This window comes from Anser brachyrhynchus, assembly GCF_964034855.1.
Source record: "Anser brachyrhynchus genome assembly, chromosome: 21".
Taxonomy (NCBI): Eukaryota; Metazoa; Chordata; class Aves; order Anseriformes; family Anatidae; genus Anser; species Anser brachyrhynchus.
The window spans coordinates 3,151,231-3,179,024 of record NC_137714.1 but is presented as its reverse complement, the minus strand read 5'-3'; the positions used below and the strand labels follow the sequence as shown (position 1 = coordinate 3,179,024).

General features: G+C 56.1%; 3 protein-coding genes across 4 annotated transcripts; 1 reads left to right on the top strand and 2 right to left on the bottom strand.

The window, feature by feature from the left end:
* The first annotated feature begins 12 nt into the window (after positions 1-12).
* Positions 13-11,313, top strand: DNAJC16 (DnaJ heat shock protein family (Hsp40) member C16). Of its 2 annotated transcripts, none has more exons than XM_080564088.1 (14): positions 13-234; positions 871-937; positions 1,402-1,732; positions 2,610-2,794; positions 3,380-3,484; positions 4,091-4,249; positions 4,399-4,529; positions 4,895-5,078; positions 5,265-5,447; positions 5,708-5,784; positions 6,266-6,346; positions 6,445-6,543; positions 7,129-7,296; positions 7,730-11,313. In XM_080564088.1, the coding sequence occupies exons 1-14, from the start codon at positions 65-67 to the stop codon at positions 8,124-8,126; spliced, it is 2,337 nt and encodes a 778-aa protein (XP_080420214.1). In that variant the 5' UTR covers positions 13-64; the 3' UTR covers positions 8,127-11,313. The 2 variants fall into 2 exon arrangements, with proteins under 2 accessions (XP_080420214.1, XP_080420213.1); XM_080564087.1 differs by having other exon boundaries at positions 7,126-7,296.
* Positions 11,314-11,665: 352 nt separating this feature from the next.
* On the bottom strand, positions 11,666-15,199 carry AGMAT (agmatinase (putative)). Its single transcript, XM_080564116.1, has 7 exons — positions 14,761-15,199; positions 14,451-14,653; positions 13,822-13,870; positions 13,527-13,722; positions 13,156-13,335; positions 12,823-12,907; positions 11,666-11,900 (listed from the first exon to the last, which is right to left on the bottom strand). The coding sequence occupies exons 1-7, from the start codon at positions 15,087-15,089 to the stop codon at positions 11,827-11,829; spliced, it is 1,116 nt and encodes a 371-aa protein (XP_080420242.1). The 5' UTR covers positions 15,090-15,199; the 3' UTR covers positions 11,666-11,826.
* Positions 15,200-16,431: 1,232 nt separating this feature from the next.
* On the bottom strand, positions 16,432-26,399 carry PINK1 (PTEN induced kinase 1). Its single transcript, XM_080564091.1, has 8 exons — positions 26,052-26,399; positions 24,446-24,733; positions 23,421-23,524; positions 21,231-21,413; positions 20,217-20,380; positions 18,824-18,951; positions 17,877-18,113; positions 16,432-17,516 (listed from the first exon to the last, which is right to left on the bottom strand). Exons 1-8 carry the CDS (start codon positions 26,358-26,360, stop codon positions 17,256-17,258), a joined length of 1,674 nt encoding a protein of 557 aa, XP_080420217.1. The 5' UTR covers positions 26,361-26,399; the 3' UTR covers positions 16,432-17,255.
* Positions 26,400-27,794: the final 1,395 nt, after the last annotated feature.

Here is a 27,794-nt window from a genome sequence, read left to right as displayed (position 1 = left end):
ACGGCGGGGAGGGAGCGCCGGAAGCGGCGCGGGGCCGGGGCCGGGGCCGGGGCCGGGGCCCGCCATGGAGCTGGGCCGCGCGGGCCCGGCCTGCGCCGCCGCCCTGCTGCTGCTGCTGCTGCTGCTGGCGGCGCTCGGCGCGGCCGACTTCGACCCGTACCGGGTGCTGGGGGTGGGGCGAGGCTCCAGCCAGGCCGACATTAAGAAGGCGTACAAGAGGCTGGCCCGGGAGTGGTACGTGGGGTACGGTGCCGGGAGGGGGCGGGCGGCGGGGCCCCGGGACCCGGACGGAGAGCCCCGGTGCGAATCCTGAATGTCCCCGGTAGTCGGCCGTAGGGCCCTGGTATCCGGTCATAGGGCCTCGGTACCCGGACATTGGGCTCCGGTACCCATCCAAAGGGCCCCGGTACCCGGTCATAGGGCCCTGGTGTCCGGCCATAGGGCTCCGGTACCCGGTCACAGGGCCTCGGTACCCATCCAAAGGGCCCCGGTACCCGGACATTGGGCTCCGGTACCCCGTCACAGGGCCTCAGTACCCATCCAAAGGGCCCCGGTACCCGGACATTGGGCTCTGGTACGAACCCAAATGGCCCCGGTACCCGGCCATAGGGCTCCCGTACCCGGTCAAACGGCCCCGGTACCCATCCACACGGCCCCTCCGTTCAGCCCGAGGCCCTCTCCGGTGTGATGGGGAACACCCGGTGAAGGGGGGCACCCCCCGGGTGCAGGGTTGGGGTAAGGGAAGCCCGGCCCCGGTGTGAAAGCCCGGCTCGAGCAGGGGCTGCTGCTGCGGGTGCTCCAGGCATCCCCCTGGGAGCTGCCGGCCCCTTCCCGCAGGAATACAGCCCCTGCCTTTCGCTCTGCCCCCAGGCACCCCGACAAAAACAAGGATCCAGGAGCAGAGGACAAATTCATCCAGATCAGCAAGGCCTACGAGGTAAGGCGCTCTCGGTGCTCAGCACCCACTCTCATTACCATCAAAGCAAAGGGACCTCGTTAATTAATAAGCGAAGGGACCTTCCAGTTGTGCACGCTGCTTTGCTTTTTCTCTTGACGCCTACACGGAAGGCTGCTGGTGGAAAAGTTTGCAAAGGGGTCGGCCCTGTGCTCCCTGAAAAGCCTCCAAGGTAGGAGAGCGTGTGCGCGGCACCCGTACAGCCCTGGCTGTGTCATGCAGACGTGGGCACGTTCTGGGGCTGATGTAAGCCGTGGTCACTGCTGCCCTGCTTTGGACAGCTCAAATTATCCCTCGTGGAAGTTCTCTGCAGGACTTCTTGCTGCTTAGCGAACGTTTCGGCACTTTATGCTGCACTGAAAGAACCCTCGGTGGTCAAGGAGAGTTGTCACACCACCACCCAGAGCTTATGTAAGGCATCTTTTCTTCTGTCATCTGCTCCCCAGATTCTCTCCAACGAGGAAAAGAGGGCAAACTTCGATCGCTACGGTGATGCTGGGGAGAGCCAGGGCTTCTCCCAGCACCAGCATCGCCAGTTCCACCACTTCCACGAAGGCTTCTATTTCGATGAGTCCTTTTTCCACTTCCCCTTTAATTCGGAGAGACGCGACGCCTCCGACGAGAAGTATTTGCTCCACTTTTCGCATTACGTCAACGACATCGTGCCAGATAGTTTCAAGAAACCTTACCTCATTAAAATAACCTCAGACTGGTGCTTCAGCTGCATCCACATCGAGCCCGTGTGGAAGGAAGTTGCTCAGGAACTGGAGGCGCTGGGTAAGGATGAGGCCACTTGGGTCGGGCGAGGCTTCCCAGCGGAACGAAGCTGGGGAGAAGTTTTCTGCCAAGAGCTGCAGCGACCGCCTTCAGCTCTGGAAGGCTAAGTTTAGCCCATAGAATGCCTCAGAGATTTATCCATGATCCTAACCCTTTCCTGGGCATTAATAACAACGTAATTGATGAGGCTAAGCCTTAGAAATGAGGGAGGAAAACAGGCTCTCCTACTGACTCACAGAGTTTCGGTTCTCTCTACGCAGAGGTTTCACTGTCGTTCCCTCAGGTGTCCCAGGGATGGTGAGGGCAAGGTGCCTTTTCCCCTGTCTGTAAGGCGAGCGGTTTAGCCAGAGGCTGATGATCAGAAATGACTGTGTGGCCGAGGGCTGATACGTAAATGCTGCAGGGCTCTGTCCTGAACTTGGATGGCTTTGATAAGCAAAGATCCCCGCAGAATATGGCAACCAGATCAGAAACATACTTGGGTGCCAGCAAGAGAGTTTCTACTTGCTCTCTCCGTCCCCAGCTTGTTTTTCTTGCACACATGTTCCCAAAAAAGTAGGCTCGACAGGCAGCAGGACACAAAGGCCTTCTGGTCCCTGCTTGCTTGTCCTCCAGCGGGTGTTCCTGTAGTGCACGCGATGTCAGCGGGCAGAACAGAAGGGGCCAGCATGTTCTCTCTCTCCCTTGATAACGCTACCAGTTTTAAACACAAGTTTCAAGCGACTTCAGTAGGAAAGTACAGAGTTAGGAGGGACCCTGACCCAAACAGCTCCCAAGGAGGGGGCTGGACAAGGGGAGGGGTCTTAAAACTCAGCTTTCTGTTTTGAGGGGTTGGGTCGTCAGTGATCTTTTACGTCGACTCGCTCTCCCGTTGCAGGAGTGGGCATCGGAGTCGTTCACGCCGGGTATGAGAGGCGCCTCGCCCATCACCTAGGTGCTCACAGCACGCCATCGATACTGGGGCTGATGAACGGGAAAATAACCTTCTTCCACAACGCCGTCATTCGAGAGAACCTGCGGCAGTTCGTGGAGAACCTGCTGCCGGGGAATCTCGTGGAAAAGGTACGTTTTAGCGAGAGCGGCGTGTGGTGTGCTGGTTGCTTCTGGTGGCTGTCTGGATAGTCAGGGCTCTTCAGCCGCTTCGGTGTCAGATCTGTTTAATTCAGCCCAAGTCGCGAGAGGATCTAAGCGAGGTGTGCTGAGAGCTGTAGTGACAGCCACAAACCCTGGAGGTGGCTTGGAAGCAAGCGTACGACAGGGCTCCGTATCACTTCTTCCCTTCGTGGACGGGCTCGTTGCGTGTCTGCAGTGTGTCTGCTGCTCTCCCAGCTGTAACACCCCGTGGCTAACAAGAGCCACGTGAAAGCTGCACATTTGTGACAGTTTTGGGTTATCACCTGGCAGGAGCTGCCTTCCACCCCTTGGGGTAACGTGGTACAGCCCTCGTAAACCCAGACACGAGCTACCTGCTGCCTCCTCGTTTAAGAATACTGTGGCCATGCCACATAGCTGTGACAGCTGCAAGGACAAATCAACAGCCCGCTTTCTGAAACACCTGGACAGCTTTCTCAGGCCCGGTTCAGGCACCTAATTGTACGGCTAACTAACTGTCGTGAGGTTACGCTAACGTTCTGACTCTGTTTAAAGATTACAGATAAAAACTACGTCCGCTTTCTATCCAACTGGAAGAAAGAAAACAAGCCCCACGTCCTTCTGTTCGATCACATGCCGGTTGTGCCGTTATTGTACAAGGTAACACAATTTCTGTGGCTGGATTTTGACTCTCTAATAAACCCAGCTGTCCCGAAAGAAAACGCGGGGTTGTTGTGAGCAGGGGTGGACCGATGCCTCTGCACAGTATTTCCAGTTCTAAGAGGGCGAGTTAATTCGCAGCGGTCGGACACAGCGCGGCCGGGTGACCGACTGTGTGAGTAGTTGGCTTTGCTGCCCCGACACGGGTGTAGCCTGAGCAGATGTAAAGGGGCGGGCAGGTTTTGGGGTTGCCAGCCACAGAGGCGCACTAGCCTAGTAAGGAGAGCTTTTTGCAGCACCCTAATTTGGGTTATTGGAAAGGCCGTTTCCTAAGAAACCCCTGCTGCCGTGCAAAATGTCAGCTTGTTTAAAAAAAAAAAAAACAAAAAAGCTGTGGATCCATTAGGGCTGTCTGTATGGTAACTAAGAGCGCACAAACTGCAGCTCAGCGAGGGAACAGAGCGGCTTTTACCTCTTACAGCACACGCCCGATGGCATTTAAACAGCAGGAGGTGCTCTCGAAGCCAAGTTAACACGGGCACTTGGGGGAAAACACATTGTTGGCTCTCTAATGTAAACGTGTACCGGCGCTTTCTTCCCGTCCAGCTGACTGCCTTTGCATACAGAGACTACTTGTCCTTTGGTTACGTGTACGTTGGGCTCAGAGGGACCGAAGAGTTGTCCAGTCAGTACAACATCAACGTCTACACTCCGACCATGATGGTCTTCAAGGAGCACATCGACAAGCCCGCGGATGTTGTGCAGGTAGGGCTGTGAAATGGGCGCAGAGGTTTTCTCACCAAGCACGTTTCAGTGAGGACTGTGACGGCTGGCAGCCTTCAGACAAGAACTTTGGAACAGCTTTACTCTCCTCAGACTGCTTAGCGACCACCTCTGCTCTTTGTCCTTGCTAGGCACGAGATATGAAGAAGCAACTCATCGACGACTTCCTTTCCCAGAATAAGTTCCTCATGGCAGCCAGACTCACCAACCAGAGGCTGTTTCAGGAGCTGTGTCCCGTGAAGAAGTCGCACCGTCAGCGGAAGTAAGGCTCCTCGGAAACCCGTTTTGTCCCCCGAGGTTCTGGGGTTGCTTCTAGAGCCACTTTTCGTTTGATTCTGAATGACATGTAAAACCTTTAGAGGGAGGAAGGAAATGACTGCATTGGAGGGTGCTGGGCATCCGTGCAGTTTGACAGTTTTTGTGCCTTTACTGGGCACATCTTGGGACAGAGGGCAGGTAGAAGGAAGGAGAGATGGGATGGCAGGCTGGAGAGCTGATCGCACGGAAGGCAGGAGCAGGCTTTCAAAAGTATGCCCAAAACTAACAGGTGGGGTTTCTGTCCCATCAGCATCGTTCTGGCTAGCAGAAAGAGAGCTCTTAACCTGCCCTCTCCCTTGTGTTGCCTAGGCACTGCGTGGTCTTGCTTACCGGAGAAGGCGATAAGTTTGCTGAGACTTACGAGGCGTTTTTGACTTTTGCTGTGGCCAACACGAAAGACGTGCTGAGGTTTGCACACATCTATAACGAGCGGCAGCCGGAATTTGCAGACGCCTTGCTGATGGATGAGGAGAAGTACCGTGGAAAATCGGCCGTGAGCGTTACCTTTGTTTTCTTCTCCTGCTTCTTTTCGCCTGTTATTCTAACTCACATCACTCTGCGGAGGCTGCTGTACCTTGAGCTGACTCCTAATTCTGGGCAGGGATTTGAAGCGTAACATCTGTCCCAAAAAAAAAAGTACCTTCCTGTCTGACACCTGTCATGTCGTTGCTTTGTCCAGGTGGTCATTCTGGAGAGGCGCAACAACGCAGGAAAGATTGTCTACAAAGCCTTGGAGGAGGCCTGGCAAGGCAGCAAAGAGGACAACTTCATCCTCCTGGACCTTCTGGACCAGCTGAGGATGGACCCTGGCCTTCTCTCCTCAGAGACTGTCCTGGCAGACTTGCGTGACGAGCTTGCTCCTGTAAGTGTCTGATGTTTCCAGCTGCTTAACACCTGTGAAACCTTCTTGGGCAGTTCTGTTACAGTCGTTAGTGGGAACTACGCCTTACAATACCAAGGCACAACTCCTGTAAGCGTGCTTGCTCAGGGAAGGAAGAGCTCGTGGCACGCCCCCAAGCTGCTTTGGGCCTGGGGTTCGGTTCAGGGGGGTACGAGTCACATCAGTGCTGTGGATGACAGTTTTGTCACTCGCCTTTTCCTTTTTTCCTTTTTCTCAAACAGATGTTCCTTATCCGATGGTTCTACTCCACGCTGGATTACGTCTTGGACTGCTGGGACAGTTTGTTTCACAGTAACTGGTACGGACTGGGCGCTCACGAGTCTTGACGGGGAGCAGGATTGCTGCTCTCTTGTTCAAATGCGTAGTAGAACCAGGCTCAGATTAACAGGAATTGAGAACATACCAAAATAGGCAGGTCCCTGTATTCTCTTGAGGTTAAGGTGAGGAGTGGTGACACCACAGTGACAACAGCTTCTGCCTCAAGCACTGGCCTTGAGGTAAAGCATGGATATTGCACCCCTGAAAACAGGCCAGCCCTATCCAGTGTTGCTTTTCACCCTTTCCCCTTAGCCTCCCTTTAAAATGGATCCGTTTTTGTCCTCCTCCTTTTGGGGGGAAGCAGGGTAGTGCTCCAAGTCTGGATCACGTTTAAGACCCCTGAACATAAACCGTGTTTCTGGGGAAACTGCAGGGTGTTGTTTGAGGTAGACAGCAGCTGAAATTCAAGCAGAAATCGTGCGACTCGCAGACCTGATTGCCGTTTGCAAATCTTCCCTCAGGCGAGAAATGATGCCCCTGCTGTCCTTGCTCTTCTCCGCGCTCTTCATTCTCTTTGGCACTGTTATTGTTCAGGCTTTCAGGTGAGTGCATGCCAAAATGCCCTAGGTCTTACAGTCCAGCCAGCAGCGTCCCTGTCCAAAGTGGCCCTTTAAACAACGCCCAAATAATTCCTTTGCAGTGACTCCAGCGACACAAGAGACTCTCCTCCCTCTGAGAAGGAAGAGGCGACCACAAAGACTGAGAAGAACGACACAAACTTCAGCAAAGAGAGTAACAGGTTCCCTCTCTATTCTCTCCAGAATGTTTTCTGCTGAATTACTGTTTGGGGAGTGACTGTGAAAAGAGGGAGCACAGAGAGCGTTAGGCAGAGAAGCGCCAGAGCTGCATGGACGTAGTGCAGTCGTTGCAGGGGGCACTGCAGGCACAGAAAAGCACAAGGGGGTGGCATTTAGCCGGACTCTGGGCAGCAGGGACATGGGTTCAGAAACTTAGTTATTACGTGATTCCCGCCACCGTGGGAGAGAAAGCAGCTGCTTTGAGAATCCAGGAAAAGCTGGGGCTTTACAGCAGGCCTCGTTGCATCCAGCTGCTCTTCCCTATCATACATAAAAGCTGTTCTTCCTCTCTGCGCCCCTCGTAACCTCTTGAGTTTGCCCCAGACAAGATCCTCAGTGGAAAGGCAAAGGTCCTGACGCGCTTGTTGAGGAAGATCCAGCTCTGGCTTTGCAGGTGCAGGCTGCTCCAATTTAACTGCCTTGGGGACCGACTGGCATAAGGCAGAGGGACAAGTTCAATTTCCCTGACCTTGTTTGCTGCTGTTCCTTCATTCCCCTTTCACTCAGTTGTTGTTTCGTTGCAGCAGGGTTCCCAAAAAAGGCTTTGTGGAGGTGACCGAGCTCACAGACATCAACTATAACAGCAACCTGGTACGCCTCAGGCCGGGTCACATGAACGTGGTCTTGATCCTCTCGAACTCCACGAAAACCGCCCTCCTCCAGAAGTTTGCCCTGGAAGTCTACACGTTCACAGGGTAGGTTGGGGCCCTTTCTCAGGTTTCTGGTACTGTTTTAACACCTTGCCTAATGCTGCCCTGATGAAAAGTTGGGAGTGGTTTGGGCTCTGCCAAGAGGGAGCGCTTGGAGCAAACAAAGCAGCCTCCACGCACTTCAGCGGTGACAAGCTGCCAAAAACTGAGCGGCCTTCCTTGTCCTTCACTCAGTGAAGGTGGATGGATGGGTCTAGCACTGCTCCTGCTTCTTTTGTACCCTTATTCCATAACACTCGTGGAGCATGACAGTGCTGCACACTCATAATTGTCACCCGTACTGAAGCGGGTCAAAAAAAGGAGCTATAGAGAAACAGCTCTGCCTCCGCCCTCATTTACCAACGCTTCCCCGTCCCATAGACCTCCAGCCTGACTTGGAAGCCGTGCTCATCCTGCTTCTCCTCTGCTCTTCTCCCAGGAGCAGCTCTCTTCATTTCTCCTTCCTGAGCCTGGACAAGCACCGCGAGTGGCTGGAGTACCTGCTGGAGTTCGCGCAGGACGCCGCTCCCATCCCGAACCAGTACGACAAGCATTTCCTGGAGCGCGACTACACAGGCTACGTCCTGGCCCTGAACGGCCACAAGAAATACTTCTGCCTCTTTAAGCCTCACAGATCAGGAGACGAGGGGGGAACCATGGGGTCGTGTGAGGACTACGATTCTCCGCTGCACACCGAAGCCAGAGGGAAATCCTCCTGCAGCCCAGGATCTAGATCCATTAAAAACAAATTGCATAAATTGTCCTTTTGGATGGAACGCCTTCTCGAGGGCTCCTTACAGAGGTTCTACATCCCCTCCTGGCCCGCGCTAGACTGAGGGCTTTTAAAGAGATTCTAACACACTTTTTATGAAGATGACGAGGGACCGCTCTTTCCGGAATAACCAAACAATCGTGATGAACGGACCTTACGTTTTAGATGAATTCTCTGAGGGACGGCGACCAGAAAAATCTCTCCCCGTATCCAGAGCCCTGGAGCGCAACGAAACGCGCTGAAACGCCCTCCACCGAATCGTTCTCACGTTTGGATGCCGTACTATCGCAGAGCCAAGAAGGCCATTTTCCCCTTCTCATCCTGCCGCGTCTGCTTCCCGAGCCACCCTCGATCCACCTCTTGTTTCACCTCGGTTGAAGAAAATCCCTGACCTCTCAGCCGCGGCGACTCGGTCCGGACTGAACGCGGCCAGTTCCGCAGCGCGGGTCGTGGTTCTCTCCCCCACCCCTTCCCCACGTGCTTAGCCCATGGTGCATGGTGTAACAGTGGCAAGACCCTACAGACCCTCCTCCAAAAGGCTTCCCACCAGTCATACCGATGGCTTTCCCGGGGTAAGTGGCCTAGAGGGTGGCCGGGAGCACCTCCCTCATAGCAAACCTGTAGCTGGGACTCACCTGCGGGGCGGGCTAGTAGGCGATCTGCATGTTTCCTGCTCCTCGTGTAATAGTTCCACGTGCAGCTTCACCAGCTAAAACCGTAACCAGGGAGGGGAAGGGGTTTTGCACAGCCGTAAATACTGTAAAGGTGTTGAGCCATTTAAATGTCACATCGTTTTCCAGATGCCTTTCTGCTTCTGTCAGTTTTAGACTATGTATCTTAGAGCCATAACTTTAACTGTGTCCTCAGATTGTAGGCATACGCTGCTGTGAGCCAGTAGATGTGTAAAAGAAACTCTACCTAGCTGCTAGGGAGTCGGTTCGGGCTCCTTTCCAACACCCTCACATCTGTAGTACAAACCGACCTTTCGTTGTATCGAGGAACCTAATTCGTCGATGACCGCGTTCTTGAAATGTTGCCCCAGAAGTGCTGTTATCTCACCAGACCGTCGCTTACGTGCGAGGCTCGTTTTGTTTCAGGTGTGGGTTTAAGATGCTTCAGCGTCTCGCCCGTTTCGGTCCTGCCACAGACTTTTGTTTCTCAACATGCAGGCTGCCTTGGTTTTGTTGTTTTTCTTTTTTTTTTTTTTTTTCTCTTGTTGCTTTTTGGTTTTTCTCCTTTTTAAACACATAGGTCTGTGTAAAGCTAGAACAGCTGCAAAGCACAGTTTGGTTTATGCTTTGCTCGAGCAATGCTCCGACAGCCACTTACAGCATCGAGGGGGAAGGAGGCCGCCCGGTTGTAAGGCAGGGGAAGGCAAGCAGCAGGCTCGCGCTTGCTTTCAGCTCTTCAGACGATGAAGCAAAGCCAAAGGGTTTCTTTCCACGGCCGGGACTGAAATCCTGCAGGGCTCCTGTTCCCTTCTCACTGCGCCGGGGCAGACCCTTGTGGTGTCTCCTCACGGTGCAGGAACCCAAGGCCTGCTGTGGGAGTAGCTTGCAGAGCGTCAGGTCACAGGACTGCCGAACCACGAGGTTGGGAGCGGGGCGCCCTTTGCGTGAGGCTCTGCCCCTGATGCTAAAGCACTTGGTGAGCGCGTGGCATTGGCTAAAAGCTCACCCCACCCTTGCCTTCTTTAGTTACCACCTTACCTGAGCAGGTAACCCCAGCGCTGCACACAACGTACTTCCCAATAAAGGCTGCCGTGCTACCACCCGACCTTACGTGAGGCTGCTTAATTTTAGCTCAGCAGACTCCGGGCTGCAGCTTGTGCTGTCGCGTGAATGAGATGTTAGAAATAGGGAGGGGAAAGGAAGAAAAGGAAGCTACGAGGCGCACACACAGCGCTGCATCGGCCTGCCGTTGTGAGACTTGATGGCATTTGGGCTGGAACGATCGCTGTAGCGCGCTTGTGCTTCTCCCAAACTCGCTGTGCAAGGAGGTAGCTGGAATGAGGTTGCAGCCGAGTGGACAACTGCCAAGGGGAAGGCTCCGCATAACTTTTAACTGCTTGTAAAAGCAAATATATATATATATGTATACACACACAAACACACTATTTGGGTAGGGAATGAGGAGCAACGAATCCATCTGCCAGCTCTTCAGCTAGTCAGGAACCTGAAGAAAACTCGACACTTAATTTAGGAAAAAAAGTGCCTAGTTGTACTACAGCAAGGGAATCACCTCTGCCCCAAGTAAGCAAAAGCTATGGCCTTGTGGCCTTCAGGATACAATTTCTGTGATGCACACATGCTGGAACCCTTTTATTTGTGTTTTAGCACAGCTGAACAGCCCCGTCTGCCTGAGTTTTGTTGAATGAGCACTTGCAGCAGCCCCCCGGCCAGCCAGGACTACAGCTCCTCTGTAGCTGCAACCGCTGCTGTAACTGCCCCTCGCTGCTCTCAGCCAGCTCAGACTAACTCGGCTGCAGACGTACAGCACCCACGTGTCGCTCTTTTGCAGAAAATCTTCTTTCAGGGGCTGCAGCACATGCTAAACTGGTTTAAAATCATCCATTTTAGGTAGTTCTGGCAACTGTCACGGAGCACTGGGTGCTTGCTTTCTGGTAGAGGAGCGTGGTCAGAGGCCTCTCAGCTGCTGCTTACGCCTGAGATCTGTCCACCCTCTCCCAGCAAGTGCAAGCCGTGACCCCCTCTCCCCAATAATTTTCTAACCTGCCGCCCACCGCGGCGCTTGACCCGCATCGTAATGTGTCGTTGGCGAAATGCACTGGCTATTCTGTTATGCACATGGTAGTTCGTAATCCAAAGATTGAGGAAATTCAGTCCCAACGCACTATTTGGTGACGCCCAAGCAAACACCCCCCACTCAGAAACCGAAGCAAAACGTCCTTACGGCAAAGGGAAACAGGCCCCGAGCCTGAAGGTCGTGCACAACTCTTCCCTTGGCTGAGCGCGGCAGGAGCAGTGACTCCGCTCCTCTGCTCTCTGAGAGCCTGCCAGAACTAGTACGCGAACACAGCCTGAGAAGTGGGACTGAAAACAAAGTTCGTATTTTGCACTTTTGATACTGGGGAGGGAGGGAAATTAACTTATTTGGCAAACTTGTCTTGTTTGTTTTTTTTTTCTTTTTTCTCTTTTTTTTTTTTTTTGTATTTGTGACCAGGCACTGATGTCATTTTGTTTTAAGGCGATTACAGATTCGCAACCAAAATAAACTATTTTAATGTGTGATGAGGTGGCTCTGTGTTTCCGTGTGCAATCTGACCTCGTGTCCACGCCAGCTCAGAAAAGCCCCAGCTGCCAGAATGAGCCACAGGTGCCGCTCGCTCAGCCACCCTCTAAAGCTCTACGTTAGCTGTCCTGCTTCTGTCTCTTACCCTTTTACCTTTAAAAAAGCCTTTTACCAGTGACAGGTTTGTAATGGTCCTGTAGGAGCAGAGCTGCCAGGTGAGTCGTTCCCCCTGCAGTGGCAGTGCCATTAGCCTCGTCTTTTTCCTTCCCGAGCAAACTCAGATCCTACAGACAGCAGTAAGCGCGCTGTTCAAAACCCATCCGCACTTTATGAGCTTGAAATTACCACTTCTAGCAGGAAATGGCATTTATTCTGTACCGAAAAGCACGCGTTCGCTGCAAGTGGAGGAGAGAGCAGGACACTGAAGGACTGAGGTCTGTCACGGTGTCTCTGGTGGTGCTGCTTTACCTTTACGACCTGCAGAGGGGTCCTGGGCCGGGCAGGAGCTGCCCTCACATTGTTTTCACTCTGGGAAGGACGCACAACATTTCAAACAGCAGATTGGCCCCTAAGAGGGCCGTGTTACCTATGAAAAGACAGAGAGAGAAAAATAAATAAATAAAAGTGAGGCTATGAATGCCGGACTGCTTTCACCCGCAGCACTCAGCCGCCTCTGGCATTTCTCGTTCTTGCCCCTTTCCTAACGCAGGCGGGACGTTACCGTGCTCCTTTGCCCAGTCCCGCAGCCCTCCCAAAACTACCTGCAGCTGCCTGTCCCTGCACCACCACGGCACTGCCGGCTGCTGAAGCCTCTGGTTTTGTTCCCCAACGCTTTGCCTTGGAAGGGAGGGGACCCTCCGCAGGGAGCCACGGGCGGCTAACACGGGTACCAGACACGAGAAGGGCTCCCTCCTTGCCCCAGCAGGACCTGGCGTGCCTGGGAAGGCGTGTGACAACGCCAGCCCCACGAGCAGCACTGAGCTGCGGCTGTGCCTGTCACGCGACACGAGCCTTGTGCAAGACCGCCAGCTTTATGTACTGAATTGATTTTTTCAACATTGATTTTTCTTCACTTGCCCGGTTTTTGGTTTTATTACTTCTTTATCTGCCCACTTGGAGACTGCTGCGTCTCGGCACCGCTGCCGGTGCCACGCTGGCAACCCCCAGCCCGGCCGAGCTGCCCAACCTCTCCGCCGGCAAAGCGTTTCCAAGGGCTGTGACCAGGGGACGGGGGGCATTTTGCCCCCCAAGCCTGTCGCTGCTTTGCATTTCCCTCAGTGTCGTCACGCAGCAAGCGGCCCCCGACGCCTGCCTTTTCGCCCCACTGACGTGGGATGACCATAAGCAGTTCTGACAGCTCCTGGCACGCTGCTTAGGGCATCACCCAGTGCCCGCTGCGTGGCTTTCAACACTAGGTGGCATCTAGCGAAAATGAAAGACGGGTGCAAGCCCCTTCCCAGCCCACAGGACGCCTTGCACAGACCCAAACGAGGCTTCTTTGGACCCACCGGAGACATCGTACATCGGTGCGACTTCAACAAGGTCGCATCCCACTATATTCAGCCCCTTGCAGCCGCGAATGATCTCCAAAGCCTGGGAAGAAAACAGACGTGGGCTCAAGGAACGCATTTGACCTCGCAGATCGCTTTGGGTCCTGCTTGCCCCTTGCACAGAAGAGGGAACCTGCTGAGGACCCAGCCGACACGGACGACATTCGGTTATTTCCTACCCTACGGCCTCCTTTAACGGGAGACAAACGTCCCCCTGAGGAGGCAGGGGGACGTTTGGGGGTGACACAAGCATCCCCTTCCCTCTGAGAAAGGCAGCCGAGCGCCCCTCACCTGTGCGGGCGTGAGCCCGGCTATCTCCGGCGTCCCAGTTCCCGGGGCGTAGGCGGGGTCCAGCCCGTCGATATCGAAGCTGATGTAGACCGGCTTGTCCCCCATCTGCTGCCTCACCTCCGCCATCAGCGGCACCAGGGACTTGAGCCAGCAGTCCTCGGCCAGCACCACCCGGAAACCCTGCAGGATGCACGAGCTCAGCGTTCGCCCCCCCGACAAGGCGCAGCCTCAGCGAGGATTTATGGAAATGAGGCCAGGAGGCAGGAACCCTATTAATTTTCGCGCCCCTATTAATTCTGAGCAGCTTTCGGCTGGTGATTTCCCAGCTCTCAGAGCTGCTGGGGAGCGAAAGCAGCCGCGGCTGAGCCCACCTGGTCCCGGCAGTACTTGTAAGGGTCGGGGGCATAGGAGGAGCCCCGGATGCCGATCTGAGCCACGCGGCTGCAGTCCAGCAGCCCTTCGTCCACGCAGCGCCGGAACGGGGTCCCGTGGTAGATCTTCTCCCCCAGGGCCCTGTCGCCGGTGTCGGTGTGAGCATCCACGTGCACCAGCCCCACGGGGCCGTGTCTAGGCGAGACGGGGCGGGCCCATTAGTACCCATCCCACACCTTGTGGCCCCAAATCCACCACGGGCCCGTATTCTATATTTCCAGGTCAAAAACTCACTTTTCTGCCACGGCCTGCAGGATCGGGTACGTGATGGTGTGATCTCCACCTGCAGCAGGACGAAGAAGAGGATGTTACACCCTGCAAAAGGAGCTCGCCCTCGTTATATTTGTTCCCTGGTGATTTTTTTTCCCCCCTTGCATTTATGCTGCACTCGTTTATACACCCCAGAGAGGCAGGGCTGCGTTACCTCGGGGAAACCCGAGGCTCCTTGGCGCAGGTTGCTTCCTCTCCTCTCCCCTCCTCGGGAAAACAGGAGGAATAGGAGGCCCAGAGACTCATGACTGCGTTGGCACGGGAAGCCCATGGAGTGGGACCCTTGGCACAGGTTATAAATAAATGATTCACTCCCGAGGAACCCGTAACCCATAATTTGCCCCTTGTTACTCTACACGCACAGGCTTCCTTTAGTGATGCGGAGCTGCGACCGCTGGAAACTTCAGCGCACGTGGAAATCATGCCTCGTGCAAATCAGCACGCTGCAGGTCGCTCGTTTGGGCTGGAAACTTTTCGGAGGGACGCTCTGGGTCCCGCTCAGCAGGGCACCAAAAGCACATCGCCGACAGCTGAGCTGTCTCCTGACTGCCTCTGCGGCGTGGCGGGGGGCTGCGGCTCCCCAGGGTCCTTACCCAAGGTGAGGGGCACGCAGCCGGAGGCCACGATCTTCTGGTAGGCCTCGCGGATGAGGCGGCAGCTGGCGGGCAGGTTGTAGAGGTTCACGTTCACGTCTCCGATGTCAGCCACCAGGAGGGAGTCGAAAGGTGCCGCCCCGGTGCTGGTGTTGTACCTCCTCACCATCGCCGACTCGGCCCGGATCTGGCGCGGGCCGAACCTGGGTGGGCGAGCGCAGTCGGGAGGAGCTGCCAGGCGGGAGCAGAGCCAGGCGGGTGGGCAGGAACACAGCTCCGGGGCTCCTCTCGCGCCGCACCTCGCCCTTACCTGGCTCCCGGCCGGTTGGACGTGCCCGTGTCCAGGGGGACGCCGACGAAAGCTGCATCCAGCCCCTCTGCCGAGGCCCGGACGGGAAGCCTCAGCATGGAGCAGACGCCCACAGGCCGGGCCACGAACTCGGCGCTGGGGGGCACGTTGAAGCTCGAGCTCCAGCGGCGAGGGGCCCCGCTGCACGGAGCCGTGGGTGGCAGGCAGGGACCGGCTCGGCCGTGGCACGGGGCGGCCGCCGCCGCAGAGGATGTGAACAGCCGTCGAGCAGCGAGCCGGGCTGCCCGGGGCAGCAGCTCGCCGCAGCCAGCGTGGAGCAGGAGCCTCATCCTGCCCCCAGAGCACCCAACCACCCTCTGCCCCACGCACGGCACGGCCGTGGAGCACAGCCCTGTCCTGGCTGGGCCAAGAGCCAAGCGGCTCGGCCGTGTCGCCCTCCCGGGGTTCAAAGTGCAGCAGGAGGGGCTGCTGCTGCGGCTGCCCAGCGAGGGCACAGCCCTCACGGCCCCACGCCTGCCCACGATCCCCTTTCTGATCCCCCCCCCAGCAGGAGCGAGGCAGCAAGCAGCTTTGCCACCTGCACCTCCGGTGAGGATTAGCTGGAATTTGCATGACCGGGAAACTGGAAACGTGCAAGGAAACCTCGTGCTTTGGCTCACCTGCAGCTACAAAAGGCAGGCAGTGTTTGGTACACTGCCACAGCGGGTATTTTTTACCTACATATTGCAAAAGCACCCAGAACGCTGAGGAATCTTACAAAGTATCTCATTAACTAGAAGAATGGCAGTGAAACAAAACAGAAAACAACTGAACTCTGGCAAACTGTAGGTGCACAAAAGGCAAACGAGCAGCAGAAGCAGGAATTTAAGAACAAGAGGCGGTGCAGCACAGCCAGTGTTTCAGGCCGTTTGCAAGGACAGAGAGATGAAATGAGATACTTTCAAGGGGAAGCAAGTCTCCTCTCTCTGCAGCTAGCACAGCCAATGCGTGCGTGATAGCTGGCACAGATCAAACCCTGGCTAGCCTGATGACAACACGCTTGAAATCGGAGCGGGTGTTGGCTGGGGGCCACGGGACGAGCAGCACAGCTCTGCATGCCCACTCGCGGTTCTGAACTGGTGACACTCTCCCAGGTTGGCTTCGGACCGAGATTTACAAGTTCTTTTTTTCCTGAAACATTTTTTTCCCCCCAAGGGATCATTTTCCATGATTGCCAAGGATCCGTGCTCTTTGCTGAGCCTTCTTTACGGGCGCAGCCGCGTGCTGTGCTCTCATCGTGTTTCTAAATCGGGCGTTAGGTGACTTCACTGTGCTGTCACTTGACTTCCCGGCACGTTTGCTGGGCCAGCACGCAGCTTTCTCTTGCTAGGTCGTAAAATGAGCAGGGCCAGTCCCTGGCAGGTGGTTTTGCACTGCCACTGAACCAGACAGAGACTGCAAGAGCTGTCAGAGGGGCACAAATACGCACATTGACGAGGCGGGGTCTGCTCCTCAGGCAGCAGTGCTCACTTGGCAGGAAACTCCCCCTGGCAGAACAAAGTTACTCGTTCCAGCCAGGACTAGAAAAGTTGGATGACTTTTTAAGGTACCACTGACTGCCTCACAGGCCTCCAGCCCGAGATGTGGATCTGGTGAACAGAGACAGACGAGATTTAGAGAATCCACTCAGCATCAGAGCTTAATCACCTGTTTATTGTGCAACCAGCATCAACAACATTCTCCCCCAGTTCCTCTTAACACCGTTACAGACATGAACTCAAAGGATGTTTTCATTAACATGACTGCTGGTGTCCCAACACTGGGGTCTCTGTGCTCCCCAGCCAAAGGGTGTTAGTTCCTCGTTAATCAGCAAAAACGGGCACGTCAAACAGACTGGCGTCACAAGAGACTTGTTAAACTGCACTGCTCTGCGCTCACCTTACCACTCAGCACCTCTGCAGGAGGCTTTGAGGCTGCCACTATGTTATATATGACTGTAAGTATAGCAGGACACATCTGTGGCTGCAGAGGAGTATAATCTGAAGAGAAGCAAGGCTCACAAGAGTTTCCCTAAGAGAAGGCAGGCTGTATGTCCTTTTGTCAGTTCAGCTTTCTTCGTGTATTGCTTAAATCCGTGACGTTTCCGTGTGAAGAGCAGCTAGACCTTACCTCCTTCCGCACATGCCCTGTTCTGAAAAGGAACTCGCTTCACTCAACTCGTGACTTCAAAGTCAACTGTGAATTCCCAAATGGAAGCAAACCCAACCGCTTACCCCAGGACACCTGCACGTTCTGCAAACCCTCACTGAAGGAGTAATGAGGCAAGGACGCAGCCCCTAGCAGTGTACTAGTGCACTAACACTTGCTATAGATAACACTCGACCTCTTAAACACAGGCCTGCAGATTTTTCCCCTGAAGTACTACAGGATTCCACGCAGACAGAAAAGACAAATTCCTACGTGCTTTTAGAAGGTGCCATTTATCTCCTGCGCAGTCATGCCCCGCGTTGTACTCCTCACCCAGACCGGTTTCTCAAGGCCAGCAACAAGAAAATTGCTGCCCAGAGGTCTTCGTAGTCGAGGTTTGCGAAAAAGCACATCTTCATTTTGGTTTCCACCCGGCTTTTATCCACCAGTCCGTCCAGGAGCAAAGTGGCCGCGGACTGGCACAGAAGCCAGGCAACCATCTGGTCGGGTTTCAGGGTCTTGGATGCTAGAACACTTTCACCCCAGAGGCTTAAGTGAAGCACGTTAGCAGCAACTCTAGCAGACAGCCTCTGCAAAAGGAGTGAGAGGGAAAGTTAGCTCATCCAGCTGCGCTCAGGTTAAATCACGTCACATCTGCTGCGCCAGAAGTACCCCAGGCCTCCTCCGAGGCACTGCACGGTCCCCACAAACAAAAAGGCTCTTTGTGAATATCATCATCAGGCAACTGCACGTAAACCCCAACTCAGGGGCCAGTCACTGACGCAAACATCTGCTGAAATCCCTGCAAAAACCTGCGTTAGTCTTCCATCGTCATCTAGGCGGCAACGGTACCTGGATTACAGATTGTTGCACCTGGAGCACTACAGAGCAGGATGACCTACGAACAATACTCCCAAATTAGACTTGTTCAAGGCAACAGAGCTCCTTACCTTGTCGGGATCCCTCTGAAGCAGCAGCTTTATCACCTGCCTCACCTCGGGGGGCACGCGATCGGGCAGGCTCGGCAGCTGATCCTCACGGTAACTTCTGCTTTCCAGGGTCGAGTCCCCGTGGCCATAGAAAGGATTTGCCAGGCCGAGGATTTCGTAGGCGATTGCTCCAACGGCCCAGGCGTCAGCTTTGCTGTAGTTGATCACCGTGCCTGGACCTGGTGACGCTGTGATCACCTGCGTGAGAAATCCATGGAGATGGGGAAGCCAGAATGAAGAGTTCTGAATAAATATTTTCTAGGGGCATGCCCTGGGCCTTCAGCGCTGCTCAGCCCGCCAGGACATTGGGAAGATTTTTGGCCATTGCATCCAGGCTTTAGCTGTTACCTCTGACCAGCGTTCACACCAGGGCTCTAGGGATGTTTCATTTGGGATTTAAGAGACAGGAGACGTGGATGATTTTGTTCAACAAATGCTCAGCACAGGGGGGGCGACCAGGATGTGCTTTATTAAGGCGCAGGTGTTTAACAACAGCAGCACAAGGTAGAACATGCTGCTTTACAGTCATGGCTCTCCAAGGGGAGAGAGGGATGAGAACACTGCCACAGCAACACGCTACAGGTAACGCGCTGCATGAGCGGGTAAGTCAATCAGCAAGAACAGCTACAAAATGCCCGACCTGATCGCAGCAGATTTCAGGACAGATCACAAAAGACCACGGAAGAATCTGAATTTGTTGAACTGGGGGGAAGGTTCAGGCACAAACAGCAGCGAAGTGCTGTGCACGCATCCCCTCCGCTATTCGCTCCTCCTAGACCTAATCCCACCCTTTTCCACGTTCCGATCACAGCCTCCACAGCCTGCACCGCGGCTGCTGCTGAAACTTTTACCCCCAGCAGCACAAGCCTGCAGCCAGCGACGCCAACAGCTACCGCAGGAGGATTTACCTCGGGTGCCATAAGACAGCCATTGCCACCCCGATCCACGTACGAGCTGGTGAAAGGCAGCCTCAGGCCGATGCTGTCGTCTGCCAGGCAGCAACCGAAGTCTGTGATCACCAGCCAGGGGCAGCCAGCTGCAAAGGACAGAGGGGCAGCAGGGTTAGCACTCGGCTCAGGAGTACCTGGCTGTAGGAAACAGCCCAGCACGTCAGCAGCAGGGACAGTCCTCAGGAACGGTCGCAATACCCCCGGGAATCAGCGTGACCACACGCTGTTCTCCTGCTTCTCCTCTGTATTATTAGGAGAAAAACTGGCTTTGCTGAAACAAAACTTGTTCTTCTGCTTCCCTGTCAGAGGACGTCATTTCTCTCCGCGGAGCGTGTGCCTGACAAAGCGCTGCAGATTTCGTAACAAGGGCACGTAAAACTAGGAGCTGATAAATGACAGAGGAATCTTTTCATTTTTCCACTTTTGTTTTTACCTATAGCAAAAGCTACAGACAAGGACACACACTGAACTCTAGCAAAAAAGGCTGGGGCTTAGTTAACGGCTTTTTGCATCGGCGAACAGCTCTTGTCCCGATGACAAGTCAAACGTTGCAAAGTAGAATCATTACTTCTCCAGACTCTGGTATGGAAAAATCAATGCTTTAATCATTCCTAACCACATTCAGCATAGCTCCAGAGAAGCTTTTCCTCCAAGAAAAGAAAGATGGCATTAGTATCGCTGAAAATCTTCCAGAGCTGCTGTACCAAGACCTTTAATTACACAGATCTGGCTGCCTGCTATTGTTTCCTGCCCATATGAATCTCAATCACGCGGAAAAAGAGCTCAGGTAATTAAAATCTCGGTTGAACTGGACGACAGGAGAACAAGATGATGAAAACGCTGCTTGTGGCTTTAACACTGCCAGTTCTCCTTCCTTCCAAGCGACATTTAATCAGCGCAGGGTGCAGCGCCACCGACCTGACTGCGAGGTGGGGATTTTAGAAGCGCTCTGCACTGCTCTGCTAGTGAGGAATGGCAGAGCCAAGAGCCCGCAGCCAAGGCACCTCCACCCCCATGAACGTGGTGGTAGCGAACGCCTCTGTGCCGAGCCAACGTTCGCTTTGCTCGTGCAACGAGGGCTCGTTGCACCTCTCCCTCTGATTACAGCACAACAGCCGGTTAGAATCTGTTTTAATGACCCAAAACCTGAGGCACACGTGCAACAAATGGCTTCCACGCTGCTGCAGCGACAGCAAGCACAAAGCTAACAAGCAATCCAGAGATCCCTGAAAAGCTCTGATGCTCCTTTTATCCCTAACGGTACGCCTGGGTTGGGACTTCCCTGAGTGCCTCCGCTGGCACCACGTCTGCCTCTGCCTTCGTCATCGCTTAGACCCGGCGCTCTACGTACCCGAATCGAATTCCACCAGGATGTTGTCAGACTTGAGGTCTCTGTGCGCTACCCCGTGGCGAACAAGATGGTCCACGCCTTCCAACAGCTGTAAAATCATCATCGTGGAGAGACGAGCATCTGGACTGCTGTCCCTCAAATACTGGCGCAGGGTGCAGGGGTAACTGGTGAGAACGAGGAGAACACCCGCGTTAGCGGCCGGGAACCTTCCTGCTCCCAGTTCGGCCCCAGTGCTGGCTGCCTGGGGACCCGGCGCCCTGCCGCACGCCACGCTCCTCCTGCACTCTGCGATGCCTTCTCGCCTCCTAGCCTCGATTTCACACCTCTCCCCTGCTCGCTGTTCTCAAAGCCTGTTTTACAACATCCACCACTGTGCAACTCTACAACTGCAATTAAAGCTCCTCTCAGACAGCACGGGGAGGGTCTCGGGGATCGGGGAAGGTCTCGGGGATCGTTCTCACAGGTCCTTATGTACAGATTTTGTGCTGTGCGTGAGAGGGGGCAGATTACTAACACAGGTTGGATGAGCATAACAAGGAGATGCACAAGTCAGGAGAAAGAACTCACTCCTGAAACACAGAGGACAGAGTGCTTCTCCACCTGTGGGCAGAACATGAGTGGAAAATGCAAGGTGGGTTTGTGTCGATGCCACAGCCATACCCAGTGAAGGCAGAACCCAACCAAGACACCCTAACGAAGCACTAACGAATCTCATTGCTGATTCTGCTCTGTCTCCAGCTGGGGGCAAAATTCAGGCTTCAAAGGGCAGGCGAACGGGGACAAGCCCAGCCTTTCTTACATCCATTTGGGGCAATAGCTCAGGACAGCTTGCCTTGATGGTCCAACAAGAGCTAAAGCCTCAAAGACCCGGAGCAGGCCTCGGGAAGCACGTTCCCAAGCACGCACGGTGTTTCTGGCAGCAACCCAGGCCAAATCCTTACAAGGACCCCACCCAGCAGCAGCATGCACAGACTCACAAAGCCCGAGTCACGCGCCCAGCTTCTCCCCACCTACTTCTTCATCACCAAGAAGAGCGTGCGGCTGTGACCGATGCCTCTGGGATTCAGGCTCAGCGGAAGAACATCGGGATAGTCCGTGAAGGCTCCGGGCAGCAAAGGAACGGAGGACGTGAAGGCTCGGATCACCTGGATTATGTTTGGATGAGGCTGCAGCTTCTTCCTCCTGAGGACAGGTTTCCTGTGCAGAAGTGTGCGTACCAAGGAGTTACACATCTCCTCTTTGGCTGTCATTTACCACAGGTGCGTCTCTGTTACCTCCAAGATTATTTTTCATTACCCCCTCCACTAATTTTGGGGCCCCGCTGCAGAACAGACGTGTTTGCCCACTGCTTTGCAAACCTCACTGCGGGGAGCAGCGGGGCTGCCAAGTGCAGGTCACAGGCCTGTGCACTGAGCCAGTGCTCAAATACCCACGTTCCTGGAAACCTCCGGGTTACAAAGAGCACCGACAGCAACCTCACCGCCCTCGTGGCCAAATTCCAAACCCCCCACCTCTGCCCAGCATTTTCCACGGTGCTGCAGAGCACCCACAGCTCGAGCAGACCAACCGCAGCGGTGGGCAGGTCCCAGCAGCTCCCGCAGAGTTTCAAGCACCCGTTTTTTTGTACCCTGGCAGCTCCCAGAGCAAACCGAGCTGTCATCCCCAGCGCAGAGCTGCTGCTGCGCCAGCAGAGGGTACCCGGGCTGATACTTCACCCGCGGCTGTCAGGAAGATCGTGCTGTAACCGGATTTCCCACACCACGAGGGAAGAACAGGATATACTGGTACTGCACCCGCGCTGCCAAGGGGGCTTTGCAGGCAAGGCTGACCGGCAACGGGCAGCCTTTCATTTTAGTCAGACCCTAGCTGCCTTTTCATACCACTGACAGAGGTGGGTTAGTCACAGGCCGCTTCTTGGATCAAAAAGGAGCTTCTGAGAAAGGAAAAATAAATAACAACTAAAAAAAACCAGCTTTGCTAGGCAAAAAGAGGTGACATTCTCCCTAGCCATATCACCTCGGACCCTCTGTTCTGTGGCACAGGCGGGACGAAGGCAGGTTGCCTCCACACATCTGCAGAACACATCTCTCCTCCCTCTCCCCCCCTGAATGTCAAACATCTCTTTGGCTTGCCTGTTGCGTCCTCAGGCTAGCGAGGCGCCAAGCAGCATTCATTATTCATTTGTATTGGCAGCTGAGGCCTATTTGAAATTTAAATCGGACAATCTGGACTGCAGACTCCATTGTTTCCGTTTGGAAAAAAAAGGCACATTTTTGAATAAAAAGATGGTTAAACTCAGGATAATTTAAAAGTTCCTGGGCAGTTTGCCACCTTTATGCCGTTTGCCCACCTCTCCCTCGGGTGGAGGAGGGGGAACGCAGTCGTTTTCCCTCTGCATTCTCACCACCGTTTATTTGTTTTGCCCATTTAGCGATCAGCAGTTTCTGCCTCCCTTCCCTGCACCCGTTTCAGAACCCAACCAGGGGCAGGCCCAGTTTCACCTCACTGGCCTTTTAACACAGTGCCAAATCAGTACGGAGTGTGGCTGCTTACTTCGGTAATTAAAAAGCAGAATTAAAAAGCTCCCCCGCCCCCTTTTTTTTTTTAAACAAAGCTAACACTTTCATTTGCAGATACCAAAACGCTTTATGCATTTTACCCACAGGAAAACAAAGGCACAGGGCACAGAAGCGCCAGGCCACGGTCCCGTCAGAGCACTTCCAGGACCCAAAGCAGACCCCTGTATCCTTTCGAAACCCTTCTAGCCTAAGCCATCAACCCAGAGGGAAGCATGCAGCTGAGCTGTAGGCATTCCCTGAACACCAGCAAGCCCGACACAGTACTGCTCCTCAAGGCAAACAAGGCCGTGTGAAATCACTGTTAGAACAGCAGCGCTGCTGTTCCGTTCCCTAACCGCGCTAGAGAAATGCACACCAGAGAAAAATCTCCAGGACAGCCAGAAGCACGCTCCCGCCTGACGTTTGTCTGAGGCACTTGTGAAGGCATCGTCACGCAGACAAAAACATACGCGTGCACCAAATAACCCCAAGCCTTTGCGTTAATTTATTCCCAAGAACTATTACGGAGACCTCTGGCTGCCTGCTCTGCGGTACCGACGTGCTGCAAATGGAACTGACGGATGAAGACGGCTGAAATCAGCACGCGGAGTTCTGAGGCCTGCTGCCATTTCCACAGGCACCGTACCTGCGGCACGAGACAGCTCCGTATTCTCCGGCTAAGGCGGTCCGGGTGGCTGGAACGAGCTCGCGGCCCATAGCGTCCAGGATGGCTTCGCTCGAAGAACCGGCCTGCAACAGCAACGTGACAGCACGCTGGGGGAAAAGCCTTAGCTCCCAAATCACCCAGCCCCAGCGCAAAGGGGGAGCAGATCGTCCAGGGCACTGCGTCTGAAGCTAAACTGTGGGCTAGAATGAAGGGACTCCCTTCGCTGCGTTGAGAAAGAAGCCGGGGAAGGTAATTAAGGACTCGGAGAATTTATCGAGGGATGTGGCAAGGCCTTTACTTGCACAAGGAAGTCCGTTCAGCTCTTTAAATGCACCCTCTAATTCAACCACAAAAAAACAAACAAACAAACAAAAAAGCTCAAGGAACCTGCGCTTACGAAGCCCACGGGATTTCAGATGTTGGAAAACTCCTTGAGAATATCCCCTCGTCCCACCCAACGCCACAAACACCCTTCAGCGAGAGACACACACGCGTTTGTTTTACGTGGGGGTCGGTGGGGGCGAGGGCGTGGGTCGCCAGAGGCACCCGGGCTGAGAAACCCTGCCACGGCTCCTGCCCGGCCTCGCCACGGGGGACTGGCGAGTGCTGACCTCCCCACCTGCTCTGCGACAGAAAATCTATTTCTGTCCTGCCGCTGACGGGGCAGCAGATTCCCAGGGCACCGGTAGCAGTGTGTGTTTTTTTTCCAGTGCCTCCTGGTTCACGACAGCCAGCTTCCACGATGCATTTTCTGCCGGCAGCACCGCCTCCACGACCAACAGCTGCCCCAAGAGCAGCTCTCCAACACCACAGGGACCGAGTCCAGAGGAATAACAGCCGTTAATTACGTGCTCCGTGAGCATCCCCCAGCCACCCGCGTCACAGCACCAACAGCTTTGTTTTGACCCCTTCATCCCCAGTGACGTAACCTGAGCTTTCGAGGCTTAAGCGTTAAAACGTTTCCCCCAGGTGACAGGCGAGGAGATTAAGAACCGGCTCCTTACCGAGATGTTCCACATCATTTTGATGGCTAATGGGAAAGCCTCCTTCTGCTGGGGTTTGGCTGCGGGCTGCTCTCCGGCCGTACGATCCTGCTGCCCCTCTCCGGCGAGGTGGCTGCTCTGCGCGCTCCCCTGGCCGTCGGGAGGCGAGGGAATAGCTGCCTCGTAGACGGCCGCGCTGCAGCCCTTCCCGAGGGGCTGCCCGATGAGATATTCCTCCAGCCTGAAGCCTCGCCAGCGGAAAGAGCTCAGCGGATTTTTCGGTGCCTTGTTCTTCCTGACGAACACCGTCTGAAAGGAACAAAAAGGGCAACAGTTAACAAAAAAAAAACGTTTTTCAGAAGAGAGGCAGCACGAACCAGCACGGGGGGCGCAGAGAAGTACCCTTGGCGTTACAGCACAACGCAGGCATTTCGTGACACCTCGTGCTCAGCCTGAGCGGGCTGGGACTCCCCGAGCCATCAGCCCAGCAGTGACGTGGTGGACCAGAGAAATGTCATCTCTGCCCTCAGGGCGAGGGGACCACGGGCTGACCTACACCCGGCGGGTCACTGTAAATACAGGGAAAGCGTTTAGCAGGCAGCGTGGTTTTGTCTAAAACAAGTTACCCCTTAAAAAAACATTACCGAAGGGGTCCTTTCCTAGGTACAGGGGAAGAGGAACGGGAAGGAGGAGCCGCTCACGAGGCTGTAACATCAACAGTGTTTTCTGACGTCTCACTAAATGCTTCTAAAGTGAGGCCGGCTGTTATACGGCCCCCGAGCACCTCTGACACCTGCCTGGCCCTGCTGGGGAACGCGGGCAGGGGACGGGGCCGTGGAGGGGGGCAGCAACACCCAGCACGGGCTGGGGAGCCCGAAGCCCGGTGGGGGGCACCTCAGAGAAAATCAGCACCCATGGAAGAACGCGGGAACCAACCAAGGCCATGGGAAGGCCCCGAGTCTGCTTTTACCCCCTGGAAAACCCCAAAGCGCGCTGACAGCTGGCTGGACAGCACCAGCCCCCCCTACACACACACACACACACACACGGAGCCCACCGGGTCCTGACCCCGAGCCCCTCAGGAGGCTCCCCAAAACCCTGAAGCCTCCAAGAGGGCCCCGAGGGCTCCCCCCAGCCCTGAGGGGCTCCTGGGGGTCGGGGGGGGGAGCCCTCAGAGCCCCAAACCCCTCAGGAGGGCCTCAGGGGGCTCCCCACAACCCTGAAGCCCCCAGGAGGGCTCCGAGGGGCTCCTGAGGGCTCCGAGGGCTCCCCCCAGCTCCGAGGGGCTCCTGAGGGCTCCCCCCGAACCCAAGCCCCTCAGGAGGGCCTCAGGGGGCTCCCCACAACCCTGAAGCCCCCAGGAGGGCTCCGAGGGCTCCCCCCGACCCCCAGCCCCTCCTAAGGGCCCTGAGGGGCTCCTGAGGGCCCCCCTCAGCCCCAAGCCCCTCAGGAGGGCCTCAGGGGGCTCTCTCCAACCCTGAAGCCTCCAGGAGGGCTCCGAGGGGCTCCTGAGGGCTCTGAGGGCTCCCCCCGACCCCAAGCCCCTCAGAAGGGTCTCAGGGCCCCCCCCCCAGCCCCAAACCCCTCCTGAGGGCCCCCCCCGACCCCAAGCCCCCCCCCGCCCCACCTGGATGCTGCCGCAGGCCGCCTCAGCCCGGCGCCGCTCCTCCAGCCGCGGCTCGGCCAGCGCCAGCCCCAGCGCCAGGGCCAGGCAGGGCCCGCGGCGGCATCGCCGAGCCGCAGCCGCCAGCCCGGCCGCCGGGCGCCGGAGGAAGGAGGAGAGGGAGAGGGAGAGGAAGGCGGGGGGCGGCCGGGGGGGAGCCGAGGGGCCGGGGCCGGCCGGGGCCGGGGCCGGGGGCGGGCGGCGGGGGGCGGCGGCGGCGGCGCCGCGGGGCAGGAGGCGCAGGGCGCGGGCAAGGAGCAGCCGCAGCGCCATGGCCGGGCCGGGCCGGGCGGGGACGGCCCCGGGAGGCGGGCGGGGCTGCGGGGGGGGGGCACGGGGCGGGGCTGCAAGGGGGAGGGCACGGGGTGGTGGTGCACGGGGTGGTGGTGCAAGGGGTGTTGGTGCACAGGGTGGTGGTGCACGGGGTGGTGGTGCACGGGGTGGTGGTGCAAGGGGTGGTGGTGCACAGGGTGGTATTGCACGGGGTGGTGGTGCAAGGGGTGTTGGTGCAAGGGGTGTTGGTGCACGGGGTGTTGGTGCACGGGGTGGTGGTGCACGGGGTGGTGGTGCACGGGGTGGTATTGCACGGGGTGTTGGTGCACGGGGTGGTGGTGCACGGGGTGGTGGTGCACGGGGTGGTATTGCACGGGGTGGTGGTGCACGGGGTGGTATTGCACGGGGTGGTGGTGCACGGGGTGGTGGTGCACGGGGTGGTGGTGCACGGGGTGGTATTGCACGGGGTGGTGGTGCAAGGGGTGGTGGTGCACAGGGTGTTGGTGCAAGGGGAGGTGGTGCACGGGGTGGTATTGCACGGGGTGTTGGTGCACGGGGTGGTGGTGCACGGGGTGGTGGTGCACAGGGTGGTATTGCACGGGGTGTTGGTGCACGGGGTGTTGGTGCACGGGGTGGTGGTGCACAGGGTGTTGGTGCAAGGGGTGGTGGTGCACAGTGCATTGGTGCACGGGGTGGTGGTGCACGGGGCGGTGGTGCACGGGGCAGTGGTGCACGGGGTGGTATTGCACGGGGCAGTGGTGCACGGGGAGGTGGTGCGCGGTGCATTGGTGCACGGGGTGACAGCGCATCATGTGTTGGTGCACGGTGCATGAGTGCATGGCGTGCTGGTGCACGGGGTGGCAGTGCACAGCGTGTTGGTGCACAGGGCGGTGATGCACGGTGCACTGCCGCACGGGGTGGTATTGCACCGTGCATTGCTGCCTGGGGCAGCGGTGCACGGTGTGTTGGTGCACAGGGCGGTGGTGCAAGGTGCATTGCTGCGCAGGGTGATGGTGCAAGGTGCATTGCTGCATGGGGTGGTGGTGCATGGTGCATTGCTGCATGGGGTGGTGGTGCATGGTGCATTGCTGCATGGGGTGATAGTGCAAGGTGCATTGCTGCACGGGGTGGTGGTGCATGGTGCATTGCTGCACGGGGCAGTAGTGCACGGGGTGTCAGTGCACAGTGCATTGCTGCACGGAGCAGTAGTGCATGTTGCATCACTGCACAGGGCGTCAGTGCAAAGTGCATTGCTGCACAGGGCAGTAGTGCACAGTGTGTTGGTGCGCAGAGTAGTAGTGTATGGTGCATTGCTGCATGGGGCATCAGTGCACAGTGCTTTGCCACGTGGGGTGGCAGTGCATAGTGCATTACTACACAGTGCATTGCTGCGTGGCGTGTCGGTGCATGGTGCATTAGTGCATGGTGTGTTGG

Coding starts and splice junctions, on each gene's coding strand:
- DNAJC16 (XM_080564087.1), top strand. CDS start 65: ATGGAGCTGGGCCGCGCGGGCCCGGCCTGCGCCGCCGCCCTGCTGCTG. Junction 4,530..4,894: donor AAGTCGCACCGTCAGCGGAA/GTAAGGCTCCTC, acceptor TGTGTTGCCTAG/GCACTGCGTGGTCTTGCTTA. Junction 6,544..7,125: donor TTCAGCAAAGAGAGTAACAG/GTTCCCTCTCTA, acceptor GTTTCGTTGCAG/CAGGGTTCCCAAAAAAGGCT.
- AGMAT (XM_080564116.1), bottom strand. CDS start 15,089: ATGAGGCTCCTGCTCCACGCTGGCTGCGGCGAGCTGCTGCCCCGGGCA. Junction 13,871..14,450: donor CTGCGTGCCCCTCACCTTGG/GTAAGGACCCTG, acceptor GTCCTGCTGCAG/GTGGAGATCACACCATCACG. Junction 13,336..13,526: donor ACAAGTACTGCCGGGACCAG/GTGGGCTCAGCC, acceptor TGCATCCTGCAG/GGTTTCCGGGTGGTGCTGGC.
- PINK1 (XM_080564091.1), bottom strand. CDS start 26,360: ATGGCGCTGCGGCTGCTCCTTGCCCGCGCCCTGCGCCTCCTGCCCCGC. Junction 23,525..24,445: donor AAATGATGTGGAACATCTCG/GTAAGGAGCCGG, acceptor TTGCTGTTGCAG/GCCGGTTCTTCGAGCGAAGC. Junction 18,952..20,216: donor CCTGGTGGAATTCGATTCGG/GTACGTAGAGCG, acceptor TGTCCTTTGCAG/CTGGCTGCCCCTGGCTGGTG.